This window comes from Silene latifolia, chromosome 10, assembly GCF_048544455.1.
Source record: "Silene latifolia isolate original U9 population chromosome 10, ASM4854445v1, whole genome shotgun sequence".
In the NCBI taxonomy this organism is placed as follows: domain Eukaryota; kingdom Viridiplantae; phylum Streptophyta; class Magnoliopsida; order Caryophyllales; family Caryophyllaceae; genus Silene; species Silene latifolia.
Window position 1 is genome coordinate 148,087,549 of NC_133535.1, and position 20,220 is coordinate 148,107,768.

Below are 20,220 nucleotides of genomic sequence, written 5' to 3' on the forward strand. Positions count from 1 at the left end.
TATTAGAACTTATTGACATTTTACGAGTCCATTTTTGAAATAATGGTCAAAAATAAAATATTTGTCGTTTTGGTCGGTTTTGAAAATATTTGTCAAAATGGTGTCCACGTAGGCTCGGGATTTCTAGACCTGAAACACGCCACTACTAATGGCGTGTTTTGTGAAGAAACACGCCATTAGTAGTGGCGTGTCTTTACAACAATTTTTTTTTCTCAACGATCAACTTAAAAAAAAAAAAACAATTAACATAAGACACGCCATTAGGGGTGGCGTGTTTCCCCTCCGAAACCGGCCATTTCTAATGGCGTGTTTGTTTTGGTCCATTTTTTAATGAAGTTTCTTTCCGTGCTCATTATAAACACGCCATTGGTAGTGGCGTGTTTTAGGTCCAGAAATCCCGAGCTTACGTGGACACCATTTTGACAAATATTTTCAAAACCGACCCAAAACGACAAATATTTTATTTTTGACCATTATTTCAAAAATAAATTCACATTTTACGGACATTCTATTTTTTATATATGGATCTTAAATGTTAATCGATTACGTTATACACAAATTTCATTGAAAGACGGACATTATCCGTCATGTTCAAGACCACAAAAAAATTTGGGGGGCCGCCACATGCAATTACAGATTGGGCAGTGCCAGCAATCTTGCTCAAAATCGTTATCCATATATTGGACAAACAGTTGCTAAGGCTCCATTGCCTTACACAAAACCTTGGTAAAATGGCTTCAATGTCTACTTCTGCTCTGCTTCTCCCTCTTGGTACTTACCACCATCTCTCTCACTCTCTTCTGTGTACTCATTTACATAACATAAAGTTCAAGTTTTTTCTTGGTCAATTTGTAATGCCATTGCAAATTACTCTCCATGTCCCGGTCATTTGTTGTCTATTCCATTTTTGGGTGTCTCCGTCAATTGATGTCCTTTCTATTTTAAGAATGAACTTGATGAACAATTTGATTTTAGCTAATCCGAAATTGATCTACATTTGGGTTTATCATTTTTTGTTAAAAGTTTCAATCTTTGTTATTAGTATTCAGTATTTACTGCTGTGAGCTGATGAATTATGTAATGGAACAAATCTTTGTTTCTACTGATAATGGAACATTACCCTTTTGTTTATCTAGTGATTAATTCCAATTTCACTTTAATTTTTTTACTGTTGTCAAATTTTTAACAATTGGATTTGCTTATAATGAGATACAGTAGGTATAATGTGTATAACAATACCCACTTACCCAATTTTAGCTTGAATACCTTTTTATCTCTAATTCCGTTGCATTCACAACAACAACAACATTAACCCAGTGCCTCAATGACTCCCGCAAATTGCGGGGTAGGGGGTCGGATGTATGGACCTTACCCTTGTGTTATCAATACAAAGAGGTGGTTTCTGAATGACCCAAGATGAAAATTGAGTCGAGAATTACAGCGTAGGACCAATTGGCTTGATATATGCCCTAATGGTGGTATTTGCAATTATTGAGAAGGAAAGTGTTTGTCGCGTGCTTCCTAGATGATGCCAGTATATGTGCAGTCTCCACTAAGTGATTCAGCCTTGCTTTAGAGTTTATATTTGTCTTTGTCTATGAAGATGACCAACTTCAGGCTCTAAATTCTCAGTGATCATCTTGTGTGCCTGCACGGTGGGGGGATTGAAGGTTACTGTGATTTTAGTTATATCCGCGTACAGAATTGATATGTTCACTTCAATGCTTGATTAGTATGTGTAACTTAGTAATCCCTTTTGTTTTAAGAAACACGATAATAACATGTATGATTTCAGTTTTAATGGATTTTCACAAAGGAAAATTGTCTTTTGCAGCTGTCGGGGGTTCTAGTAATCATCATAACATGGCACGAAAGAATAGTCTTACAACTCATTGTTCAAAAACGAGACATTGTCCTGGACTGACATGGGTAGAAGGCTCGAGTCTGTCTCTAGTTAAGCGCAGGAATGTGATTGGATTGTTTCTTGGACTTTCTTTGGCAATAGAGTCTCGTGATGCTGAGGCAGCAGGTTTGCCTCCAGAACAAAAGCCAAAACTCTGTGATGAAGCTTGTGAGAAGGAGCTTGAAAATGTATGGTGAGACTACTTTGCCCTACTGCCTGCACTTTACCCTAGTCTCATTATGTGGATTACGATGGAATGATGCAAATGATTAATCAAACTGGTTGCGCGTCTTTCTGTAACTGAATTTTGCTTGTTTTGGTGGCAAAACCTGCATATTAACAGTTAGGTTTCTAATGTTTTGAGAGCACATGCCTGCGTTTTTGAAAACCAACTCTTTCCATCAGATATCGGAAGTCTGAGCACTCGCATTTGCTTGCTTCAATTGAATAACCAGTTCATCAAACTAAAGTTTTTGTCAATGATGTTACTCTTAAATTTCTTGATATATCTGTGACACTGACTACGGTAGCTGCCCCCAATAGAATCTGATTCTTCTTATCTCTGTTGGTCTTTCGTTAATGTGATACCTGCCTTACTAATGATTTCGAGTACTTTAATTGGGCTGGTATGTCGGGCTTTGGCCTGCTCCTGAAAGTGTGATCCTGCTGTTGTAAACCCACTGAAGGTCACTCCTCAAGGCTATAACAGAACTGTGAGACGCACGACTGTCAATAATCTAGCAGTTCACTGTACTAGATTTTAGAAGTGCCTTATTTTGCCTGTAGTATAATACGTATGCGAAGCTGTGCATCTTGCTCCATACTTTTCTAGGTGTTTTCATTTTTTTCATTTTCGTGCAGATACCCATGGTAACCACAGAATCTGGATTGCAGTTTAAAGACATCAAGGTCGGTAATGGTCCAAGTCCACCAGTTGGTTTTCAGGTACATGTGAAATTTTGAATATTTAGTCGTACAAGTCCAGATAATAACTCGAATCTAGTCATCTGTAATCATATCTGACAAGGAGTTGTTGATATCCTAGAAGTAACATATTTATTATCGTGATAGTTAATGAATATTGCTACGCATCGACGCATGTATCTTAGGGCTTCTTTATCTCAAATATCGTCTTAAATTCTTTAGTATTGGGCATTTCAAGTAGTAGGAGTACACAATTTACGAAAATCCCCCACACCCCAATCAACTCGGCCTATATGTAGCTGAAGACTTGAAGTACACACTCCATAGGGGAACTTTTGCCACTCTGTACTTCAGTTGCTTGATTGGAATGGAGGTAACCGATACTAGGATAATAAAGGTCAAAATAAAGGTATTGGGGAGGAAGGGAAGGAAGTGAAGGCAATAATAAACTCATGAAGAGGGGTAATAGCTACCCACTTCCACCGAGGGTATGCATTACCTCCAAATGGGGATAACTGTTCCCCAACACCCCATTTTCCTCTCCTTCACCAGAATCGCTTCCCTTTTATTTTACTTTTTTCATGCCTCGCTTACATTGTTATCATTACCACATTCCAAGCAAGTCCTGAAAAGATATGTGATTTAATGATTTTGAAAACCATGAAATGGCAGACCTTATACTTACTCATTTTTGTGTCCCCAAAGCAGCTTCAAATCGAAAAAAGTTTTCTAGATTTTCACAAATGCAGCCTTTCTTGTGTCTTTACTCTTTAGAACTGAATTTTTTACCTTGTTAATGGAAACTTCATGGCTGATTTCATGTACTGTTCTGTTGCAGGTGGCGGCAAACTATGTTGCAATGGTTCCTTCTGGGCAGATATTTGATAGGTAATTGGTGGACTTGTTTCTTTCATAATTTTGATCAATAAGTTACCCCTCCTGTCTTCATTTCTGGCTTTCTTGTACCGATAGTGAAATGCTAAATTGGAACCTCGCCATATGATTTGAAATATCTTGTACAAATAACATTGGACATGTTAGAATATATGATTTATATTTAGTATATAAATCATTTATATTTAGTGTATATGTTTGTTATTATCTTCCTTAATTAGTGGTAGCTAATTATGTATATTGTAGATATTGTTTCCTAATTATCAGGCTCCCTATTGTACATATACTCAGTTTAATATTGAATGGAAGGCAAGCACAATATTCCTTCATGGTATCATTAGCCTAGGTCATTCTAAACGATCTCTGCTTCCGCTCATCTTTTCTCTTTTCTCTCTTCCTTTTTACTCAATCCTACTCTTCACCATGACTATTGCAGAACACACAAAACCAAATCCATCTTCTTTACCTTCGGTTTTGGCCGTTCACAATATCAAAAATCATGTCTCCGTCGTCCTCGGTATGGACAATGATAAATACCGTCTTTGGGTGGCCCTTTTCACTAACTTTGCGAAAGCAAATCGTGTTTTGGACCATATCATTGATCCGAAGGGCAAGGCTAAAAAGCCGGTCTCCGATGAGGACAAGGAGGTATGGGAAACGATTGATGCAACGGTTCTACAATGGATATATGCGACAATCTCGGATGACTTGTTGCAAACGGTGGTTGAAGATGACTCCACTGCCATGGCATGTTGGAATCGCATCCGTGATATCTTTCAAGATAATCAACACTCGAGAGCAATTACTCTCGGCGGGAATTTTCGCACACCATGATGGCGATTTTTCCTCCGTCTCGGATTATTGTCAACGTCTCAAGGGTCTCGCTGATCAACTCAAGAATGTTGGCTCACCCGTCTCCGATACTCGTTTAGTGCTTCAAATGGTATCGGACTCACCGAGGCATATCATGGTGTCGAACAATTATTCGACAAGCGAAACCCCCGCCTCCTTTCTATCAAGCACGATCCATGCCGACATTAGAAGAGGCCTGATTCGCAAAACAGGCCGCTACTACGCCTAACTGCTATGTATGCGAAGACCGATGACACCACTACTTCTATCCTTGGTCGTCCTCCTCAGAATCAAGGGAAGAACACCAAAAATAAAAAGAAGGGTGGTGGAAATAAAAGTGGAAAAGGAAAACAGGGTGGGTCAAGTGATCAAGCTGCCGCTACCCCTGCTGTACCAGCATCTCCGGCGCCCTCGCCACCATGGCAGGCCGGTGGATATGGTGGCTGGCCGTGGGGACCTTCCCCCTGGGCCTATCCACCCTGCCCTTACCCAACAAACCCATGGATGCGTCCTCCTGTTATGCGTCCTCCTGTTCCTCGGCCTCAGGCGTACACGGCACAGGCTCCTCCGTCTCAAACTGATATCGAGGCTGCTATGTACACCCTTGGGCTTACGCCTCCTGAACCGTGGTATATGGATACTGGAGCGACCTCGCACATGACATCGAGTGCAGGTAATCTCTCGTCTTATTCTAATTCGAGCATTTCTAACTCTATTATTGTCGGAAATGGCCAATCTATACCCATTTATGGTACCGGTTCCGCCACATTACCCAAACCACATCCACCCCTTTCCCTTAATCAAGTCCTATATGCACCTAAACTCGTCAAAAACCTTGTCTCTGTTAGGAAGTTTACTACTGACAACTCGGTAACTGTTGAGTTTGACCCATTTGGTTTTTGTGTGAAGGATTACAAGACGGGGACACCGCTAATGAGATGTGAGAGTCAGGGGGCGCTATATCCGATCACTCCAAATAATAATGTCCAACCTCACGCCAGTTTTGCTGCTGTCGAGTCTTCTTTATGGCACGACCGTCTTGGCCATCCCGGCGACGTTATTTTTCATTCCCTCAGACTCAAAAATTTGATTAATTGTAATTCTCTTAATAAAAGAACAATTTGTCATTCCTGTTCTATTGGAAAAAATATTAAGCAACCTTTTATAGCCTCTACATCTTATACTACTATGCCCTTTGATATAATCCATACCGATTTATGGACATCTCCGGTAATGAGTTCAGCGGGTCATCGATATTATTTGCTTTTTCTTGACGATTATACCAACTATTTGTGGACTTTCCCTTTGGCAAAGAAATCACAAGTATTTCTGTTTTCGTCCCAATTTCGCAATTTTATTAAGACTCAATTTGAAAGAGACATTAAAAATATTCAATGTGACAATGGGAAAGAATTTGATAACGGCCCTTTTTCGGATTTGTGTGCATCGCATGGAATCGCATTCCGCTTTTCCTGTCCATATACTTCACCACAAAACGGTAAGGCCGAGAGAAAAATCCGTTCCATTAACAATATTGTTCGAACTTTGCTCCTTCATGCTTCTCTTCCCGAGAATTTTTGGCATCACTCACTAAGTATGGCTACCTATTTGCTAAATATTTTGCCCAACAAACAACTGAGTCTCCTCACACCCTTACATATCCTTTATCAGCGAAACCCGTCCTATTCACACATACGTGTTTTCGGGTGTCTTTGTTATCCTTTAATACCTTCAACCCAAATACATAAGCTTCAAGCTAGGTCATCTCCCTGCGTTTTTCTCGGATTTCCTGACCAACATCGAGGGTATAAATGTTTAGATCTTCGCACTAATAAAATCATTTTGAGTCGACATGTCCGCTTTGACGAAACGCAATTTCCTTTTGCCCAACCCGCCAAACCAGACAACCATCACTATGATTTTCTTAATTCTGATCTTCCACCTTATTTCCCTCACTCTATCAATGAGTCTCCTATGTCACCCACAACAACATCCCTCCGTCTACACCACCACCGCTTCCCACAACCACCTCTCAATACCGGGATCACACCTATGTCGTCTTCCCTGTTTCCACGCCAATTACAAAGACACCCCTCACCCGTGTCCCCTGTTCCTCGGCCTCCCGTTGCAAAAGCTGTCACTCGAGGTGATCATGGCATCCGTAAACCTAAGACCATATTTGACCTTAACACTATGGTTGCCATATCCCCATTACCCCGTAATCCCGTGTCAGCCCTTCGGGATCATAATTGGAAATTGGCCATGGATGATGAGTTTAATGCTTTACTTAGTAATAAGACTTGGGACCTTGTCCCTCGTCCGTCTAATGCAAATGTAATTAGGTCGATGTGGATTTTTCGACATAAAGTAAAATCGATGGGTCATTTGAAAGGCCTGGCTCGACTTGTAGGTGATGGTAAAACACAACATGCGGGAGTTGATTGTGGTGAAACGTTCGACCCGGTTGTAAAACCCGCGACGATTCGAACGGTATTATCTATCGCTTTATTTTATGGATGGTCAATACATCAATTAGATGTTAAAAACACATTTTTACATGGTGATTTGCAAAAACCGTCTATATGCATCAACCCCTTGGGTACAGGGACAAGCGATATCCTGATCACGTTTGCTTGCTCCGAAAGTCTCTTTACGGGCTAAAGCAAGCCCCTCGGGCTTGGTATACTCGTTTTGCGAATTTTGTCAATACTATCGGTTTTGTTCACAGTAAATGCGATCATTCACTGTTCATATATCGAGATGCAGGTGGTCATTCGGCTTTTATTTTACTTTATGTTGATGACATAATTTTAGCCGCTTCTTCCGAGACACTTCGCACTTCTATCATGGCAAAGCTTGGTACTGAGTTTGCAATGAAGGACCTTGGTCCTCTTAGCTATTTTCTTGGTATTCTTGTGACTCGGTCCTCTTCCTGTCTCCATTTGTCTCAACATAAATATGCCGCAAAATTGTGGAAAGGGCGGAATGTCCAACCGCAAAGCCGCACTACACCGGTGGACACGAAATGTAAAAATTGAGCTCCACGGTCGGTTCCCTTTTCATGATCCTACTCTTTATCGTAGCTTGGCGTGTGCTTTGCAATACCTCACGTTCACTCGACCCGATATTGCATATGCCGTTCAACAAGTTTGTCTGTTTATGCACAATCCGATGGATACCACATGAATGCGTTAAAACGCATCATTCGCTACATTCAAGGAACACTTCGACATGGGTTATGGTTGACTCCTTCCTCACCCACGGCTCTCACCACTTACACCGACGCAGATTGGGCCGGTTGTCCTGGACACTAGGCGCTCTACCGATGGTTACTTGTGTGTTTTTAGGTGATAATTTGGTCTCTTGGGCCTCTAAAAGACAACCCTCATTTCTCGGTCCAAAGGTCTTAGGCCGAGTACCGCGTGTAGCAAATGTGGTTTCGGAATCTTGTTGGTTGCGAAACTTACTCGTTGAACTTCATCATCCCTTCATAAGGCAATTATCGCTCTCATTGTGACAACATTAGTGCCATTTATCTTGCTAAGAATCCCGTCCAACATCAACGAACAAAACATATTGAGATTGACATTCACTTTGTTCGGGAAAAAGTAAGTAAAGGTGACATACGGGTTCATCATGTGCCAACTCGTTCTCAGTTGGCCGATATTTTCACAAAAGGCCTTCCGTCTGTTCTCTTTACCGATTTTCGAAATAGTCTCAGCGTTCGCCTTCCTCCCGATTCGACTACGGGGGAGTGTTAGAATATATGATTTATATTTAGTATATAAATCATTTATATTTAGTGTATATGTTTGTTATTATCTTCCTTAATTAGTGGTAGCTAATTATGTATATTGTAGATATTGTTTCCTAATTATCAGGCTCCCTATTGTACATATACTCAGTTTAATATTGAATGGAAGGCAAGCACAATATTCCTTCAGGACAGACTGTTGCAATTTTAATGAATTTTGCAATTACCCATTGATTGCCTACATGGATAGGATACTGAAGCAGGCATCGAGATGTTATGAGCTTGATAAATCTAAGCAAAGTCACAAAATTTTAACTAGGATATATACTGCATACTTTAGAGAGAGTTTTCCTGCTGCATCCTAGTAGCATTATACAGTTATATGTGCGAACTGTTCACAATTTACAGTTCATTCTGTTGATGCAGTTCACTTGAGAAGGGTCAGCTTTACATCTTCCGGGTTGGGTCTGGCCAGGTAAATGCACTTGATTTATTCATTAGAGTTTTCCGGTGCCAGGTAACTTGTGATGATCAGTCATTTGACTTTGGGTTCTAAAGCTAAAGCAGATAGCATTCATATGTTTGCTGCGTTCATTAGAGGCATTAGTTTTAGCTATTCAAATACGTAGATCATTGCCTGACGGGCTGAGGTTGGTCAATTTCTTCTGAACAAAGCAACTTATGTAGACGGCAGAACTCTTAATTCCTTCTCTAGCAAAAATAGCTGTTTAGATAGAAGCTACTGTGGCCGCGAATGGAAGTAATCAAATTCTAACATTGTTGAATGCTGGACCAGGTCGTCAAGGGACTGGATGAAGGAATTCTAAGCATGAAAGTCGGTGGCAAAAGGCGACTTTACATACCAGGATCCGTAAGCATTCTATTGCCTCCTTATCTTTTTCCTCTGCCCTCCTACTTTTGAAACTGTCAGTATTCACAAACAGACTCCTGAAGCTATCTAATTTGTTTGAATGCTGATTTTGAGTCCTTTTACGTAAATGTCTTTTTTTCTTTTCTGTTGGCAGTTGGCGTTTCCAAAAGGACTAAACTCAGCTCCTGGAAGGCCTCGTGTTGCACCAAGTAGTCCAGTAGTTTTCGACGTTAGCTTGGAGTACATCCCTGGTTTGGACTATGAGGAAGAAGAGTGATTATTAATACATCAATCACAACCACTACCCCTTGTAATTTGATTTTTCCACGCATTCATTACTCAATTCTTTTTCCCTGAATTTCTTTATCGAAATCTGGAACACAAGGTGGGAGCTTGAGCCTTGAGCTATATTGTACATTTCAATAACCTATCTAAACTTCTCGCTTAATCGAAAATATTTACTGTGATTTGCTGTTCTCAACATTTTAGTCAGGGGCTTATTAGGATCATATGATTTTTTTCCGTGTTTCAGAATACGGTTAACCAACATGTTAACTAGTTCATGAACTTGCACATTTGTTTAATCTTGATCCTTTATCAACACAGTCGACATTTAACTCTCCAGGTAGCGCGCACAATCATGGTGTGAGGTCACATTCAAGATTTGCCGGGGGGTCGGGAGTTTATTGCCGATAGTGATGTAGTCATAGAGGATGAGGATGAGTCTAATACTCCTCCGTCACTGCACTGCCAAAATACTTACTATAAACGACGTCTTCTGCCAAAATAAAATTCTTTATTTGGCCCACAACATTACCAAGTTATCCTTTTACCCATTTAATATTTACAAAAAACGCATTACATACCCTCCTACCAACCCACAATTAAACTCATAATTACATACCCCACCTATTTTTTCCTTCTTTACCCATATTTTTTCCACTTTTTCTTAAATATTCCAATTTTCCCTACGTTATCTTTGATCTAGTACGGAGGGAGTAATAAGCAATCAGGAAACGACATTTGCAAAATGGAACATAGGCTAATAATAAGCAATCAGCGAAACGACATTTGCAAAATGGAACATAGGCCAATAATAAGCAATCAGCAAAACAATTTGACTGAATTTTGTAACACTTCCCATTGTGATCAACTTAATTTAAGTGATTAGAAATTTACAATACGTACTGAAACTAGTAAAACAAACAAACTATACAATCGAGCAAGTATCATTTTACATTGGAATATAAGTTCAGGACACTAAAGTGGAATTAGCCAGAACACGGGAATTTTACGAAGTCTCAGCCCAAGCTAAGATAAACAGAAGTGGCAACACCAAGAGCATAAGCCCCAACCGCAGTCGCAACAAACCCTCTCCCAACCTTGGCAACAACCGCAACACCAGCAATCCCAACAATACCAACCGGAACCCGGCTCAACACCGCCTTCCCAGCATTCTCAACGACAACATTCGTAAACAACACCGCGGCAAAATCCCTGAACTCGGCGGAATCCAGGGTTTCCGATGTCCGGTGGTTGGTGCGGCGGAGGGATTTGTAGGCGGAATCAACGTGGAGGCGGGAGGGAGGGTCAGGGGCCCATTTGTCGATTAAAGGACACGTGGAGATGAGGGATTGGTGGAGGCGGAGGGAGGTGGGGTAGAGTTGGTAAGGGAGAATGCCTTGGGATTGGGAAAGGGTGAGGGAGTCGGTGTAGGTGGTTGTGCAGGTTGAGGTGAAGGTGGAGGATGTTAGGAGGGTTTGGTGGACTTTTTTGGAGGGTGAGACTCCCATTGATTTGAGTGATTTGAGTGATTTGGGTGAAGTGTGTGGTGAGGGTGGGGTGATAATGAGTTAATCGGGTCAAGTTTGAATCGAGTGAGTATCTAAGATTTTGAGTCAATTTAGGCTATTTTCAAGTTTGTCATTTTCTAAGTTACTTAGGGATAGGGGTCAATTTTTAATGAAAATCAAATCAGGCTCGGCTGAAGTTAAGGTTCTTAGTTCGGGTTATTCGGAATCAGGTCGACAGGTCCTTCGGATTAAGTCTAGTTAAATGCTTAAGATTTAGCCATTTCGAGTGATTAGATAATTGTCTTTTTTAAAAAAAAAAAAAATGGGTTCACTAACACCGCCAATAATAGTGAGTACTCTTTTTAAAGAGGTACACGGTAGTTGGATAAGAAGTTTGCTCAATTTCAATTGGTATGCATTAATTATGCATAAATCATTAAGTTAATAAATTCCAATAAATGAGTATATAAATAAACACGACCTTAAAATAACTCATAAATCATTTTAACTTGGATCATATCAGCCTAATAGGTTCCGTTTGTAACATGAAAATGTTGGGCTTAGTCCACTTCGTGTTCACGAGGGTTAAAACGAATTGGATCATCCTGGTGTCATAGTTCGAATCAATTCATGTCGAATCAATATTGGTTGTGGTTGACATCATATAGTTTGTTCGATGTTTTCATGTATGAACTTTATAGTTTATTTTTAAAAGTATTTAAAGGTGTCTTTAGTTTAGTTTCAAGCTCAAATAATTAAGAAAAATCTCAATTTGAATTTATTTGGATTATTATTGAGCCAATTTGATATTAAGTTATCCATCGAGTTGATCAAACTATTTGATTTAGATCACAAGTTATTTTGTGTCGGTTTTGAATCGAGTCTGGCAAGGACAAATCTATTTAGTATTAGACTTAGGCAGTTAGGCGTGGTCAAACCTCCCGACCCGCTTTAGCCGTACCCCGCCCCGACTCAACCCACAAAAGTAGGGCAAGTCAAGGTCGAGAAAATCTTACCCGCCGCTCGATCCACCCTTAACCCGGACCCGCCCACGAGCCGCCTTGACCCCTACACCGAGTTGGTTCCGGTCACCTACACTAAGCCCGACCCGACTCGGCGCACCCCAACCTCGGGTTGTGTACTGTTCAACTAGCTAGGCTCGATCCCGCATCCGGGTCAGCCCAACCCGAACCCGCCCGTACATTTGACCAGCCCTAGTATTAGTTATCAATTAACCTCAAATCGGGTCAATTGGTGGGTGCTATCAAATAGCTTTCGAGCAATTCGAGTCGAATTTGCCTTTGTTAAATCGGATCCACTTCAACACTGGGGAATACGAGACCCTTCGCAACCTTGTTCCGACTTCCGAGCATCAATCTAAATTGGTCCTTTCACTTCTGCAAGCTTAAACTTCACAAACATGGCTACCCTCAAATACCAACCTCCACACTTCTGCATCCCTCAAATTCCACCATTAAAACACAATTACACCACACCATTAATCACCATTTCTACCTTAAGAACAAGAACAATAACATGTGGATTAAGAAACATCGGACCCAGAAAACCTATGTGGAGGTCAAGACATTTATCCACTGAAGCAATTCAAGCAGTTCAAGCTCTTAAACTTGCTAAAAATCCCACTAAATTAAACCAAGTTTTTGATACTAGGATTAGTCGTTTGTTGAAAGCTGATTTGTTGGATACTTTATGTGAACTTCAGAGACAAAATGAACTTGATTTGTCCCTCAAGGTCATTCCTTTTTTCTTCTCTTTTTTTTTTTTTTTTTTTTTTTTTTTTCTGTTCTGGTCAATAGTTTACGTTTTTGCTTTATTTTTCGATCACTGTTGATTGGGTAGTATTTTTGTTATAGTTTGTTTATTTAAGAAATTGGGTATTTGTGCAAATTTTGTGGTAGGTAGAGACATTATGTGGGTTCAGGGTTGTGATTTGTTAATGTTGTTTTTGGCTATGGTATAACGGAATCATACTCATTCCAAATGTCAAATCATTTGTTTACCTTTGATTGAAAATTTGAAATACCCAACTCCCGTACAATTAATAAAAAGAGGTAAACAGATGATTGAGAAAGTGAGTACTTCCTTCTATTCGCGGTAATTGCCCAATTTTAGTCAACATGTGTAAGGGGAGCTTTGAAAAATAGGTCCAAAATAGGAAGGAGTGAATTACAAGCTCAATTTCGAGGAAAATGAGGTAGCACCATTGGGGTATTAATGAGTGACTTGTGCACCGACTATATGAGATGCAGAGATGGTGGTACTATAACATTGCCTTTTGTTAGTTATAATCATAGGCTGGTTAAAATCACTTTTTAAGTATGGAGTATTAATGAGTGACTTGTGCTTGTCAGTCTCATGACTGTTAGTTAGCTTCCATATTACTCGGACTCAGGTATGGGTTTTGGACAAGTGTAAATATCAAGTGTCGGACTCATCATCAATTTTAGACAGTAGTCTCATGTTTTTGAAACTGAGATTCAATTGTTTGACTTTGTAAAGTGATATAGAGGAATGATTGGAAAATAAGGCCAAGAATAGTAACCTGTATGCTTCAAACACCAACCGCTTTATCTACTTTTGTTATGTGGATCCTTTGTCAATCTGTTAGGAAAAATGTCATATTGGAAAGGGTCGGACAGGACATGGGTATGACTCGTAAAGTTAAGAATCAAAGTGACATAGGTTAGCTTGAATGGAGGACTAATAATAACTCGCTCTGTGCCAATCATTCGTTTACCTTTAGATTAATCATACTCGCTCCGTGTCAAATCATTTAGGTGGGTTGTGATTTGTTTATGCTGTTTTATTTTGGCTATGTTTTGATTAAAACATATGATTGGGAGGGGGAGTACTTCCTTCTATTTGCGCCTTAGTGGGAATTGCCCAAATTTTCAAGTTATGCAAGGGGAGTTCAGGAAAATAGGCCAAAAATAGGAAGGAATAATCACAAGCTCAATTTCAAGGAAAATGAGGTAGCGCCATAGGGGGTATCGCCATTTCACATACATTGTAGAATCCTCTTGTTCTATGGCGTTGAACACCAACTATATGAGAAGGTGATGCCATCACATTGCCTTTTGTTAGTTAATCATAGGCTGGTCATAAACACTTCATGAGTTTGGAGAGTGTTAACAAGTGACTTGTGCTTGTCAGTCTCGTGACTGTTAGTTAGCTTCTATAGTACTCGGACTCAAGTACTGGTTTTGGACAAGGGTAAATATCAAGTGTCAGACTCATCATGAATTTTAGACAGTAGACTCAGTCTTAAAATAAGGATACATCACACATGCATGGAAACACATTTTTGAAACTGAAATTCGATTGTTTGACTTTATAAAGTAAAATAGAGCGATGATTGAAAAAAAAAAGGCTAAAAATAGTAATCTGTATGCTTCACACACCAACCGCTTTATCTACTTTTATTAGGAGAAATGTCATATTGGAAATGTCATATTGGAAAGGGTCGGACAGGACACGGGTATGACCCTTGAAGTTAAGAATCAAAGTGGCATAGGTTAGCTTGAATGGAGGACTAATAATTAACTCTTGCTGCACATGAGCAAGTAACTGTTTTTGGCAAGTAGTTTGCTCGGGCCAACTTATATGTGAGCGTGAACAATTTTTCTTGCTTACACTTCCTGCTTCCTGCTTTGTTGTGGTCATTTTGTGTTTTCGATTACCAGATTAGATTAAAGATTCTAGCGCAGGTTAGAGTGTGGTTAATGAATTTGTTTAGCCTTGTAAACATGTGGGTACTTCTGCTTTTATATTACGTTTACAATATACTCCTCCCATCAGTCCATGCCGTTTATATTGTCCCTATTTCCTCATTGGTCTAAATCCCATTGTAATCAACCGCTATCTAAATCTAGTAAAATAAAAGGTGGAGTTCCCGTACTAGTCCCGATGATAATCAAATGTCCATCACAATAGATTAATGATTACATGATAATGAGATGTGTTCCTTACCCAGTAGCTCTCACTATCAGTGCTTATCATCCAGGATCTTTCGCGAACATCTTATTGCACAGGCTTGATTGCTAGAAAAAACACTGCCGTGGTGCTTATTTTGTTTCTCCGGCAAAACTCTTATGCTTTATCACTTTATGTAGTATTAATGTTATGTTGTTGGTTGACTTCTAAACTTGCCTTGTTACGGGTATTTATCTTGTACTCCTATGCGTTATTTTCCCTTCTGGCTCTTTTCTCCCATTTAGCCCAATTTCTAAACCGAGTAACTTTTTGTGGTGCGCTAAGTAGTTGGGGCTTAGTGAATGAAATACAGGAAACACTAGTGAGGGGCGTAGGTAGGTTGCTAAGAGTATCTTACGGTATAAGATGCGTGGGTGAGTAAAAAATTTCTGATTTTCTAGTACACCTCACTGATTTTTACTGGCTGTTCTTGAGCTTTTGTATGACCCCTAATGCTCTGGCTTCGCCACTGATAATATCGATTATGGTCAGTCTTTCCAACATAGGGTTGTCTACATCCTACCCACTCGATCCAGCATATGCGTGGAAGCCCCTGAGGCATTGGGTAATGTTGGCGTAAAGTGTGTAAAATTTAGAAAAGTTGAGTAACGGAGGACTTTTTGCATTAGTGGCTTCAGAGTTCACCATTTCACCCTGTTCCTCATTTTACTGATCTTGAATGAATTCAGGGTTGTAGGTGTTTGAATTTGCGAAAACGGAGTCATGGTACACACCCAATGTATCCCTATACTATGACATGATTATGGTTTTGGGAAAGAACAAACTGATTGAAAAGGCCATAGAGCTTTTCGAAGAAATGAAGAAAGAAGGTTTAAAACCCGACACACGAGCTTATACAGAACTGATTGGTGCTTATTTCCAAGTTTCCATGGTAGAAAAGGCGATGGAAACTTACAATGAGATGAAATCTTCAGGCTGTATACCAGATAAGCTAACATTGATGATTATGGTTCGGAATCTGGAAAAGGCTGAAAGAGATGATCTTTCAGTGTCTGTGAAGAGAGACTTCGAAGAATATGTGGATGACGCTGATGAGTTCCTTGAAGAGGTGGAGAAGAAATATGCACGGAATCCCCTCGTCGTTAATAAAATGTAGGAATTATTGCTTGCCTCCTTGCAGATGTATCATAGAAAATTAACTGTATATCTTGTACTCGGTATCACAAATTTTTGTATTGAAGATGTTAGCTAGCTTAGGTGGTAAACAAATGACGTTAGTATTCTTGACTTTGGTTTGATTATGCTCGACATTAAGACTTCACTCCTATCTCCCACAAATGTCCGAGAGCATTTATTTTCAGACTCCGGGTTTACAGTAGACTTCATGATTTGTACTACTTCATAGTCTTGTATTGTGTTGATTTGCGTTTAAAAACTCGACTTAGAAGTTTTCATGGTTATAAACTGGTAAGTCACAAGGTCTCATAATAGGAAGGAAGATTCGAACTTGGATATCTTCTGCTCTGACAATTGACGCAATGACCACATTGACACCCCTTCTTATCATGTACTTCGTGCTCTTAAAACTGTAAAGTATAAAGAGTATAAAAAACTTCTTTTAAAAGATAAGCGCATAATAATTCTACTCCGTATTAGCTTATTTGGTATGACATAGCATTGTAATTTACATAATTAAACTCACAACCTTAAACATGCAAGTAACGTTAGGGTTTGTTCACTCGATGGTCCGGACCAAAGACCAGACCGGACGGATCATTTGTCCACCCGGGCGACCAGACCATTTTATTTTATCAGTCCGGTCCACGGTCCACCTATTTACTCTACTTTGGTCTTCGGTCCCATTCCTGGGCTCCAAACCGAATAGACCGCGGACCGGACCGTGGACCGAAGTTATGTAAGAAAAGAATTTTTAAATTGTAATATTATTAATTTTATTTTTCTCTTTGTTTACACGTATTATAAGATGTGTAATTATGTAGTTAAATCTAGTAAGAAAATAATGTTGTTTATTTTGATCATTACGAACTTCTCGAGTTCTAGTTTTATATCTTAAAACATGTCAACGATATAATATTTGGTCCACTTTGGTCCATTAGATCCGGTCCGGTCCACGCGCGTTTTTATGGTCAGACCCAACCGGACCAATATTAATATGGTCCTGGTCCTCCTTTCACCTCTTAACCCTTCTTTGGTCTTGGTCCAGGAGAGTTTGGTCGGTCCGGTCCGGTCCGGACTAATGAACACCCCTAAGTAACGTTAACGTTTCCTTTTATCCTACCAATATCTTCTAACGACATTATTCTTCCTTTTTTTTCTTTGTACCTTGACCAACTTAATTGATTGGACTATCTTATACTTCCTCCCATCCACTCCAAAGATAATACGAACCCACTTTTGTGAGAGGAAAAGTGGATCCATGTTACCATGGGAGGAAGTACCACTCAACTTCTCTACATAAATCATTGCTCGCCAAAACTAAGATCATGTTCCCTTAAAATTGGTTGGACTATTTCTAGGCGCCAAGACCCACATAACATTTTTTCTAGTTCACTTAAAATTCTTTTTTTTTTTTTTTTTTGCAATTTAGAATGGGAAAACCAGTTTAATACAGTTCAATCACTTTCTGGTCAAACATTCTTTTGTTTCCAAATAATCTACATTTTCTTCTAAAACCAAGCCTCATCACAAATTATTATTTAAGACGGACATTTTCGTGTTAAACAAAACACGAGTCAAATAGATAGATTAGATAAAAAAATCGAATCTTTAATCGCCGATATTAGGGTCGAACTTTCTTCTTTTACGGAAGTGAAGTATTCTCATTGTTTTCGTGAACCAATTAAATAGTTGACTTTATGGACAGGTTTGGGACCATTCATTCTTCTTTGAGGTGGATTGAAAGTCATTGACTTTCACTCACCTCCTCAATGAAAGGGATAAACCAGTTTCTTTCCTAATAAAAAAAGGATAAAACAAATCGAATGTGCAGGAAACAACAAACTCTTTCATCTCACTATAGCACTTAATCCGTTTTACGTTTAAAAAAATCGAGGTAGTATTCCGTAATATTAAATCCGTTTTACGTCTAAAACGAATATTCTCATTGTTTTTCGTGAGCGCCAATAAAGTAGTTGACTTTATGGCCAATTTTGAGACATTCATGTCCTTCTTCTTTGGGGTGGGTTGAAAGTCATTGACTTTCACTCTCCTCCCTTATTGAAAAGGATGACATAGATTAGTCTTACTCAAGGGGATCAACATAGTTTTCTTTCTTAATAAAAAAAAATAAAAAAATTGAATGTGTAGGAAACAACAAACTCGTTCATCTCACCGTAGTACTTAATCCGTTTTACGTTTAAAAAGTGAGAAAGTATTCCGTAGTATTTAGGCCTGTTTTTTTCGCTTTTAGAGCCGAATCGAATCGAATGGAGTGAACTAAAACTGAATCGAAAGCTGAATCGAATCGAATGAATTGAGCTTTGATCGAACTAAGATGATTGAGTCAATTGAATCAAATAATGTTAATATATAATAATAATAATAATAACAATAATAATAATAATAATTTTATTATTATTATTATTATTATTATTATTATTATTATTATTATTATTATTATTACCACCACCACCACCACTACTACTATTATTTTGAGAATAAGAAGAAGAAGAAGAAGAACAACATTAGTAATAATAATAATATGAATACTAGTAATTATACTAATTTGAGTGATTAATTAGGTAGCCACCATGAACCACGGTTCGTCGGTTCATCATCAATCTAATTAGGCGAAATAATGGAGCACCGATTTGCTAGATTGATGTTCAAAGTCTATTTGTTTATCATCCTAATTTGACTGATTAGGTAACCACCACGAAGCACCAACAATCTTAATTTAATTAATTAGATAAATAAAAATCGACATATCCTAATTTCATCTTTAACAAACAAATAAAATTTGGTTGATTAATTAAAACCCAACAAATAATATTAATAATCGATAAAAAAGTAAATTAATTTATTATTTGATATATTAAAATCCATCTTGTAAATTTTAAGTCATTTGAGCAATTAAATTAAGTTTTAGGGAACAATATTGATTTAAGAGTTCACTTGGTTCAGTTTTAGGTGAAAAAGGTACAAAATAGAACGTTACGAAAAAGTGTATGTGAAAGAGTAAAGTTCGTATATGAAAAAATAATTAGGTATTAATAATAGTAATTGATGGGGCATATTCTGCACCGCTGACCAAGTCAACATATTGAGCAAGGTCAAAGATATCCACAGCAAAGTCAACGACTCAGACAGCCTAGTCGATGAAGCCCATCGGCCTGTCACCTGGGTCTCGGCCTGGCAACCCGCCAAATGTGGGCACATATCCGCGTCTCATATCCAAGACCCTCGGCCGGCTGCCATAGGTCCATCGGCCGAGGGTAGAACTGCCTCTTTCCACCTGCCACTTGGCTACTCGTGACAAAAGGTGAAAGTCTATAAATACTCCTCAACCTTCATTGAGGAAAGGATCCACAATTTAACCTAATAATCACTATTCATCAGGTAATATCTTCCTTATCTCTCTACAATACGCATTTAGCCAAGTAGCAACAACTTACCTCTCTAAGTTAACTGACTTGAGCGTCGGAGTGAGTACGCTCGGCCAAAGCCGAGCCCTCAGTTTGTTCATCGTTTCAGGAGACCGCAAGGAGGATTCAAGCAAAGACATCATTCTACAAGCACGGGTGGTAACTTATAACTGCTCTGGAATTACACCCGGAACAATTGGCGCCGTCGGGGGAAGAAACACTAAAAGCTAGTCACATTCATTCCCAAAAACAAACACAAAAACCCACCCCAAAAGTTAAGAGGATGTCTAAACAACCAGAGAAGGTGCTGGTGGAAAATGAGTTCTACCAGGATGACACTTTCCACAACGCTGAAATCGGGCAGTCCCCCACCGGTCGTATCACCGATGCGACGAACGGGATGCCAAAGGAACAAGATACACCGCCGCTGCGACCGTGTCACCATCACGGGACACGTGGATGACGTAGCAAATCGAAGATGCTCCTGGACCTAGTTGGGAGTACGCCAGCTCACACTGTCACGCCGACAAGAGCGGTGAAAACCATCCAGGAGACCAGGGCCCAAAACGTGACTCCGAGAAATTTGAACGAGCACTAGGAGAAGCCGACCCTACCAAGACGCCTGGAGGAGCCCGGTTGCTAGTGGTGGACCCGAGCCCTCCCGTGCTCAC

General features: G+C 39.5%; 4 protein-coding genes across 4 annotated transcripts; 3 read left to right on the forward strand and 1 right to left on the reverse strand.

Annotated features, from left to right (window-relative positions):
* The first annotated feature begins 651 nt into the window (after nt 1–651).
* LOC141606277 (peptidyl-prolyl cis-trans isomerase FKBP16-3, chloroplastic) lies at nt 652–9,679 on the forward strand. Its single transcript, XM_074425343.1, has 7 exons — nt 652–771; nt 1,835–2,091; nt 2,765–2,848; nt 3,666–3,715; nt 8,754–8,802; nt 9,124–9,198; nt 9,353–9,679. Exons 1-7 carry the CDS (start codon nt 732–734, stop codon nt 9,473–9,475), a joined length of 678 nt encoding a protein of 225 aa, XP_074281444.1. The 5' UTR covers nt 652–731; the 3' UTR covers nt 9,476–9,679.
* On the forward strand, nt 4,033–5,745 carry LOC141606276 (uncharacterized). Its single transcript, XM_074425342.1, has 2 exons — nt 4,033–5,246; nt 5,483–5,745. The coding sequence occupies exons 1-2, from the start codon at nt 4,808–4,810 to the stop codon at nt 5,515–5,517; spliced, it is 474 nt and encodes a 157-aa protein (XP_074281443.1). The 5' UTR covers nt 4,033–4,807; the 3' UTR covers nt 5,518–5,745.
* Nucleotides 9,680–10,499: 820 nt separating the features above from the next.
* Nucleotides 10,500–10,991, reverse strand: LOC141608466 (uncharacterized). Its single transcript, XM_074427817.1, has one exon. It carries the CDS (start codon nt 10,989–10,991, stop codon nt 10,500–10,502), a length of 492 nt encoding a protein of 163 aa, XP_074283918.1.
* Nucleotides 10,992–12,288: 1,297 nt separating this feature from the next.
* LOC141606278 (protein THYLAKOID ASSEMBLY 8, chloroplastic-like) lies at nt 12,289–16,266 on the forward strand. Its single transcript, XM_074425345.1, has 2 exons — nt 12,289–12,744; nt 15,682–16,266. The coding sequence occupies exons 1-2, from the start codon at nt 12,412–12,414 to the stop codon at nt 16,099–16,101; spliced, it is 753 nt and encodes a 250-aa protein (XP_074281446.1). The 5' UTR covers nt 12,289–12,411; the 3' UTR covers nt 16,102–16,266.
* Nucleotides 16,267–20,220: the final 3,954 nt, after the last annotated feature.